At 40.6% G+C, this 8,852-nt stretch overlaps 1 protein-coding gene across 3 annotated transcripts; it reads left to right on the forward strand.

The window, feature by feature from the left end:
- Positions 1-560: 560 nt before the first annotated feature.
- Positions 561-6,876, forward strand: LOC108119363 (uncharacterized). 3 transcript variants are annotated; one of them, XM_070276313.1, is made up of 4 exons: positions 3,940-4,175; positions 4,630-4,711; positions 4,833-5,598; positions 5,650-6,876. In XM_070276313.1, the coding sequence occupies exons 3-4, from the start codon at positions 4,851-4,853 to the stop codon at positions 6,669-6,671; spliced, it is 1,770 nt and encodes a 589-aa protein (XP_070132414.1). In that variant the 5' UTR covers positions 3,940-4,175; positions 4,630-4,711; positions 4,833-4,850; the 3' UTR covers positions 6,672-6,876. The 3 variants fall into 3 exon arrangements, with proteins under 3 accessions (XP_070132413.1, XP_070132414.1, XP_017088015.2); XM_070276312.1 differs by lacking the exon at positions 3,940-4,175 and adding an exon at positions 561-643 and having other exon boundaries at positions 4,833-6,876; XM_017232526.3 differs by having other exon boundaries at positions 4,833-6,876.
- Positions 6,877-8,852: the final 1,976 nt, after the last annotated feature.

Below are 8,852 nucleotides of genomic sequence, written 5' to 3' on the forward strand. Positions count from 1 at the left end.
GATAAAATAATAAACAAACTACTAACTTTTTTTTGGTTTTAGTTTAAATAATTATAATTAAAATTTAAAAATCATAAACAATTTTTTGCAGTGCACTTGAAAGCACAAACTGAACCTCAAACCTACAAAAAAAAAAAAACAGGACACTTCTACCTTAAACGAAAGGATGTGGAGAACTGGAAGGAATATTTTCGGAAAATCAAGCGCGGCGATCCATTTCTCTCAGGATTTTCCATCAAAAAGTCAGAAATTAAATATAAATTGAATTAGTTTGCAAAAAAAACCAATCCCAAAATGGAACGAAAGCCATAATACATTAATTTTAGACTTTAAACAAATACAAAAATAAGCAGAACTTTGAAGAATTGGAATATATTTCTTACAGAATTTTTAAACCCAACTGTAAGCTCTATTTTAGGTCTTAAAGAAAAGTACTATATTTTAATTAGACCAACAAAAAAAAAATACCATAAATACTAAATTGTTGGAAAAAAAGACCAAAATCATAAATATGGCAAATGGCAAAAATCGGCTTAAGGTTTTCAGTTGACTTTCAGCCACCAGCGACGACGATCACCACCCACTTAAAAAAAATACAAAAAAAAAAGTCTATCCCCCACCCAGTACCCCCAACACCCCGCTGGTAAGTGCCTCCCATTGGAGACATAAACAAAAAAAATGAGGCACCTCGCCTTTGGACTCGAGTGTTGTGTTTGTGTTTATAACCAAACTGGAGCCAAGTCAACGGATCCCCTCTCTCCAAGAGACAAAATCCGAATACCAAAAAAAGTAAAAATAGCTTTGTCTATAGAATATTCTTATCACTGGACGGTCAGGTACTGTGTTGCTTCTTCCAGGAGCAGATCCTGGCCAAGTCGTTGGTCCTTCAACGGCAAGACTTAAGCCGCTTTTCCCATGCATGGTAAGAGGGAAATCGGGCTAAGCCACAGCTGCTGGCTTTTAAATTGTAGCCTCACTAATACAGTGAGGGAAATTAAAGAGGAAAAATGAATTTTATGAAAAAAATAAGCCTTTTTTTTAAGCCAGAAGAGGTAGAGGTCATTTCATAACAAAAACTAGATTCTAGACTAGATAGCTTTTTCTTTTAATTATTCACATAATCCATCATAAATTTCCACAAAAAATGTCTTTAAAATTTAATATTTAAAATTGAAAATTAGCCTTTAAGTTAATCTCCAGTGTATGACAAAAAAAAAAGGTCCTGCCAGGCTATGTAGAATCCTGGCTTGTATTGATTGGGGAAGCCAGTGGGAAAGCCTGGGAACGAACAGCCACGACTGTCACCTGCGACTTATGCAAATCAGAAAACGACCAACCATTCAACCAACCATCCAACCAACCAACCATCTAACCAACCGAGCAACAAAACCGTCCAAACCAAACCGTCCCAACGACCAAACAGCTGAAAATAATTATCCACATTTCCGTTACAAATAAAAACCAATTCACTTTGCTAATATGGCCACATACAGCCAAGTCTCATCCGGAATGGCATAGTCGATGGGTAAAAGTTCAAGGGGAGGGAGGGTGATCCCTGGGCCCTGGACTCTAAAGAATTCAAGCTATAGGCTGCGTAAAAAGTTCATACACGCAATGCCATAATTTTGTTGCACTGTGTTTGTCGCTAAACGGCAAAAAAAAAAAAAGTAGAAAAAAAAACCTAAAAGTCGTTTGGAATTTGAATGCGTTTTGAAATGTAATATCCTCTAGGGTTCTTTTATTAATTTCAGTTTTTGTTTTGCTCATTTTTTTTTTCAAGCTTAGAGCTGTCATTGGAGCTTAATTAAATTCATAAACATTAACAAATAATGATAATGAATGATATAATGTTTGTTATTTGATAATTTTAAGGTAATTAAAAAGGGGAAAAAAGTTTAAAAAAGAAAGGCTACTCTTAGGAAGGTTTTTGTTTTAAAATGAACATTTTTATAACAGTTTTTTATGATTTAAGTAAGCTTTAAGTGATATTTAATATAGTTATATTTATAATAATTATTATTTGAATTCTAGGATCTGTTGAAGACTTTGAAGTATTTTAAAGTTAGTTAAAAAATTCTTCTTTTAATTCTTACTTGCTCCTCTAAATTCTCTATACCTATTGAAGTCATATTTTTTTCTAGAAAGAGTATCCCTCATGTTTGCTGACTATCCGTAGCATTTTGTTTTCGTAATACTCGTATTTCCCTAAGCTACCGCTTACCAGAGTCGGTCTCCCTGATGTTTTTGCATTTGTTTGGCTGTCATTTAGTCCCTTTTGGCATTCAGTCATTCCGTCATTTAGTCAGTCAGTCAGTCAGTGAGTAAGGCCGTCAAGTTGGACGAGCAGTCGCATTTGCAACTCGCGCTGGAAAATGCCTTGCAACTCGTCATTGTCGTTGTTGCACCACCACACAGAGTATAGAGTTGGATGGATAGTGGGTGGTATGGGTAGTTGGGTGTACAATGGCACTGGGTACCCCTTCGTGTTGCTGGCATTGTCAATGCTTTCGACTTCCTTCCGCTGTGGCTAACAAATTCGAGCCGCGCATGCAGGCCAGGCAAACATAATCATCATTATTGCTGCAATCAGCATATTTGGCAGGCTTAAAGTCACTCCTCGTTGTCCTGCGGGAAAAACACGGAAGCATTCTACATTCTAGGACCCCCTTCTCCCCTTTTCCTGCTACTCATCCTCTACTCTGACCCTCCAATGGAGAGTCTTCGTTTAGTTGTGTGGTTATGCTTAATATCCGTCATCAAAATTGTTGTTGTTTTTACTGCAGCACCAGAAAGCACCCAGGGAGCTGCTGCATATAGCCACAAAAGCAAATGCACTTGAACAAAATTTTAAGGATTTAATTTTAAAGATACATTTTAAGGTGAAAATCTTAAAGGTAGCGACAGAGCGTCTTGAAGACTTGGATAATCTTGTTTTATTTACTTACTTATTATTTTTTATATTTTTTTATTATTTCAGTCTTTAAAATATAATTCTTCTTTACTTTTTTATATTTTTAAGACAGTTTCTTCTTTGTGGAATGACTATTATTAAAGAATTTATTAATTAAAGCTAGATAGGGGTTGCTAGGTACGAAGTACTAGATACTAAAATACTAAAATAAAGCCAACTAATTATACCTACTAATACTAATAATATTTTCGAAGGTATAAGAATAGAATTATTAAAAAGAAACTTAAGAAGATCCTTACTTAAGAACTTAAGAACTAGGAAGTATTTAATAATATTCCATATTAATACTATATTTAATAACATTCTCATATATTTCTTATAAAAAAAAACGTTATACCCTCTAGGCCACTTTAGAACACTTTATACCCCTCTTTAGGCTACCTAAAACTATTTTTTATTATATTCTCAATTATCATTTAATATACAACCAAACACCCCTTTTATCGCTTAGTGCATTGTCAGCCTCGAACATAAAGCCTACCGGCCAAGGTAAGTGCGTGGGTTGACCCCTGACCCCACTGACTTCCACCCACTGGGTTGCAAACTGAACTGCATGTTGCAAAAAGCAACCCAAAACCCAAACCCAAAAACCATAACCCGAGTCAAGCCCCAACGTGAACTCTCAACCCGAACCCGAACCCCAAAACGCCGAACCAAAATCGAGCCAATACACAGGCATTATGCAAATATTAAATATATTGCTCAGTGCATGGCGCGATAAGAATCCATTGCGCAAAAATTAATTAGTCAATTTGCATGAAATTTATGGACAAAGCGCGAACAAACGAAACTGAGACCAAAACCATACCAAAAATTGAGCTAAAATGGCGCTTAAATGCCGCTTAAAGGCTAACCCTTTACTAGCCACAAAATTTTCGATAGAAAATTGCAAAATCTTAACAATAATCTGAATTTTTTTAAACATAGTAATCTCTTTCAAGACTATCATGCCTGTGTCAGATTTGTAAGGTTCATTGTAACGATTGATTTTGTGAAAGTAACATCTAGAGAGCAAAAAAAAAATATATACATATTTTATTATTTGGAAAATATAATTCATTTTAAGAGAAAGTTGAATTATAAAAGAAATAACTAAATCTTTAAAACGCGTGTGGGATAACAAAATTTACTTTGGTTCTTTGTTCGGTTGGTTCTTATAATAGAGCTTAGTGCTCAAGTTTTTACTCAAAATATAACAAATTTGGTAAGTTTTGCTTAAGATTTTCGTTTTTTTACATAAAAAGTTGTAAGCCTTGAAGAAAAAATTCCTAAATTTAATAAAAGCAGAAGGTTACAAAGGTATTTGAAGACTCTGAGGCTTCTCAAGTTTCTTAAGAAAATTAGATTCAGTTATTTTCAAAATTTATTTCAAAGCTGTGAAAAATTATACTATTATAATTAAATTTAGTATTCAATATTTAATAATTTTTTTTTTGTATATTTGTTTCATTTTTTCTGAAATTAATGAATTGAATTCTGAAATTCTGAATTTTTAACCAAAATTCCATTCATTTCGTAACTTTTATTTACGAAAAAAAAACTGACAGTAAGTTCACTGCCTAGAGAAGAAATATTTTTCTAAGAGCTACTGAATTTTAGAATAAATTTTTTAATATTTTTAAGATTTGAATATTTTTCTCGATAAACTCCCTTTATAGATTTGCGTTTCGTGGTCCTCTGGAAGGACAACAACTTGACACTATTTACACTTGAAGGACTTGGTATAACAAGCTCTAATAGGTAAGTTTTTCAATGGATTTTCCTTAGTAATATTTTAAGAAACTTCCCACAAAACTACAAAGCCAAGCCAGAGCTGTCAAACTTCTAACTGAAATTCTAACATTTAAAAAATTTTCATTAGAAAATCATCATCCAAACAATGTCCTCGCACTGGGACGTTAGCTGTGATGGCTGCGACTGCGCCCATTTGGTTCACTATCGCTACAAGTGCCTTCGCTGTCCCGACTTTGATCTTTGCAAGGAATGTCACGAGAACGGAGTGGCAACCGGCGACCATCGGCGGGATCATCCGTTCCAATGTCTGCTCGATCGCGAGGCCATGGAACTGCACTTTGCCGGCGAACCGATGCCGACCCTATGCGCTGATAGCTTCACGTGCCCGGTGTGCGGCCTGTTGGGTCTCTCCTCGTCAGAGTTGGTGGACCATGTGAATGAACTACATCGCTTGGATCGCACTACGGTGATATGTCCGCTCTGCGTGGCCCAGCCGGATGGCCATCCGGATCGTCTCGATAATCTGGCCGGGCACTTGGCGTTGATGCATTCGGCGACCGTCCAGAGCGCCCAAAACACTTCGCCGGGCGTCGAGGATCCGCCCCGTCTGGTAAGAACTGCGGCCGGCGGCGGGGAAGGCGGCAGCGTCTTGCGTTCCGCCGGAGACGGTGTTGTTAATGGAGGTGTTCGTTTTGGTGCCGGAGCGGGAAGAGGAATCCCTTTTGGTTCCGTAGGAGGCCTAGGATCCGGAGAAGGTGGTGGAGGCGGCTTATTGTTTGCATCCTTGGGTGGCAGTGCCAGTAGTCCCTTAGGCGCCCCTGGAGCCGGAGGAGGCTTCGGCGGCAGCGGTGAAGGCTTCGGAGCCGGAAGAGGAGGCGGCGGTGGCAGTGGAGGCTTCAGCTTGGGAGCCGCAGGAGGAGGAGGACACAGCGGCGGCGCTGGAGGCTTCAGCTTGGGAGCCGGAGGAGGAGGAGGACCCAGCGGCGACGTTAGAGGCTTTGGCTACGAAAGCGAAGACAGTGAAGGCTTCCCCTTAGATGGCGTCGGTGGCGGTGGAAATTTATTGTTAGGAGACGTCGTCGGAGGTAGCGGTGGCGTTGGCGGTGAAGGCTTATTCTTTGGAGGCGTTGGCGGCGGTGGAGGTAGCGTTGGCGGTGGCGAAACCGGAGGCGGCTTCACCTTGGGAAGCGCAGGTGCCGGTGGAAACTTATTCTTTGCAGACGTCGTCGGCGGTGCCGGAGGAGGTGGCGGTGAAGGCTTACTCTTTGGAGGTGGCGGTGGAGGCGTATTCTTTGGAGGTGGCGGTGGCGGTGGAGGCTTACCCTTTGGAAGCGGTGGAGGAGGAGAAGGAGGAAGTGGCGGTGGAGAAAACAACAACGTAAGAGGAGCTGCAGAATCTGGTGGACGCCGGTCGACCGGACTTGTTCTTCGCATGGGAGGACCTGCCGGAACCGGCTTAGGACCCTCCGGACTGGTTACCCTTCTCGGGCCATCTCCAAACGGTAGCCCCGTTAATGGTCATCCATTCGAAGGCTTCCACTGGAGCACCGGGATCGATCATCCGCCCCAAGGCAGCAACGCGCCCGGGTGGAGAGGCGAGGAAATGCCTCCTTTCGTAGTTCTTGCAGGAGGAGGAGAAGGAGGAGGAGGTGTTGGTGGTGGAACCGTTAACGGCGGCGCAGGCAATCGCCAAACACTGCCAACTCGCGGAAGAGTCCCGCCACCATATCCCCCCCAGCACCCGGAGGGTTCTGTGACCCTATACTTGAGCCGTGCCGCGCCCCTGGGCTCGGACCAGAACTTGCCGATGGCGGATGAGGAGCCGGCGGCGGATGAGAATAACTCCCAGCTGCGTCACCGCACTGCTCCCGTCGCTCAGGTGCCGCATGTGCGCTTCGTTCTGCCAAGATCAGCACCTCTGGCCTTTTCCGAGGACCTTAGCGACAGCGATGGCCCGGATGCTTAAGAAAAGGATACTTGAAAGCTCCTAAGGCCTGAAAGGAGCCCACAATGATCATTTTACTTTTATTTTTTCACCTTTTATGTACTTTTATGTACTATTTGATTTTGCGTACTATTATGTACTATTATGTTATATGCTCTACAAAAAACACCCTTGCACAATGACACTGAAATGCAAATAAACACACACACATACACTTAAAATCAAATTATGGGTTTTATTTTTGAAGAGTTTCAGTCAGTAGATCTTAGACCACTAACCATATCTGCCCACATAGAGCCGCATTTGCCAGAAGTCTCTGGTTTCAAGAGTCTCGTTTCTAGTGTTTAGTTTCTAGTCTCTCGTTTCGAGTCTCTAGTTTCTGGACTCTCGTTTCTAGTCTTTAGTTTCAATTCTCTAGTTTCCAGGCTTTCGTTTCTAGCCTTTAGATTCTAGTCTCTAGTTTCTGGACTCTCGTTTCTAGTCTCTCATTTCTAGTCACTCATTTCTGTCCTCTAGTTTCTAGCCTTTGGATTCTAGTCTCTAGATTCTAGTCTCTAGTTTCTGGACTCTCGTTTCTAATATCTAGTTTCTATAGTTATAGTTTTTATCCCGTTTCTAGTCATTAGTTATTATCCTCTAGATTCAAGCCTCTCGTTTGTGGTCTCTCGCTGCTATCCCTCTTGTTTCTAGCCCTCTAATTACTAGTCTTCTAGTTCCTGGACTCTCATTCCTAGCCCCTAGCTCTGTAGTTTTTGCCCAAAAATATTTCTCAAGCCTCCCAAATTCTAAGATTTGGCTAATATTTCTATGACCTTTCATTACTTTTATTTTCCAGCTAATAATTTTTAAAATTTCAAAGCCTCCTTGCTTGGTTTGCTTCCCTTACCGATTAACAAGGCAAAGCCTTTTAAAAACCAACCCCAGCCAGTCCCCCTTTTTCGGTTTCAGTTTCAATTTCAATTTCAGTTGTTGGCTTTTATTTTTTTTTTCTTGCTACTTGTTTGTTATTTTGTCTCAGCTATTTTGTAATTAGAAAAGTAGGCACTCCACCCGCTCTCCACTGACGGCGCACTTTCGCCGGCACCTCAACTACCATAGTTAAGAGCCTGGTGTTTAGACCGGCCCTGGGCCTGGGTCTGGACTCCTGATGCCAATGTCGCTGTAATCGGCTTAGAGGTGGAAACCTTTTGTCATTATAAAAGGATTTCAAGCTTGACAAAATTTCCATTTGTTGCGAGTTCGAAGGTGGCAGGGCCTCCTCTGCTTTTCGGCTTCTTTTCGGAATATAAACATATACTCCTCTTAGTTAACTTTTGCCTCTGAAATTCAAGGGTGGAGGAGGAAGAGTTTCAAGAAATTAAGATTCAAAAACCGATATTCGACCCCACTCCCCCACACAATTATAAGAGCAAAAAGGTAAGCAGGGACCAAACATTTCCAGATAAATTGCCAATCGAATCTAGATACAATGAGGCGAGTGTAAATAGTGGAAAGGCGCAGATAGGCCCTGTCTGCGTTTTCCTAATAGCACTGAAAGAAAAAGAATGAGTTTGAGGAAATATTTAAAGGCTAGATGGATGAAAAATTACTTTAAATTCTAATTTTTATTCGATTTTTGGGATAAATCTTAAAACGGAAACTTTAAACCATTTTATTTGCATTTATAAACAATAGAATATGAAATCAAAGTTCTTTACTCTATTTTCCTTAAGTGTAGAGCCTCCCTTGAAGGCCTCCTCCTCCTGCTCCTACAAAATATAAGAACCTGGAGCATCCTGGAGCATATCCTCCTTTATCCTTTCCCGACTCTCCTCAGTCGCCATGCATGGTGGCTGGTGGCTGATGGCTGACAATAGATAGACATCGACATGGACATCGAAATCGACACAGCTGGTTTGTATGTCCTGCATTATCCTTACCCCCTCCCAGGAGGTAACCCCAAGCCCACCGCTAGCACATCCCCGGCAGACTCCATCCAGGACCAGCCAGGATGGTCGTTATGGCTAATGAGTATTTTGAGGCTGATTTTTAGAGCTGGAGGGAGTCTTGCCGTTCCAAAGGGGGTAACAGGATGAAAAGGATAATTTTGAAAATAAATCCTAAATTTAAAAATATTTTTTATTTTTTTTTTTATAATTTTTTTTAGTTAAGAACCAAAATAATATTTCTCCTTTTTAGTTTTGACTTTTTCTGATACTTTGA

The sequence above is a fragment of the Drosophila bipectinata genome, chromosome XR (assembly GCF_030179905.1).
Source record: "Drosophila bipectinata strain 14024-0381.07 chromosome XR, DbipHiC1v2, whole genome shotgun sequence".
Taxonomy (NCBI): Eukaryota; Metazoa; Arthropoda; class Insecta; order Diptera; family Drosophilidae; genus Drosophila; species Drosophila bipectinata.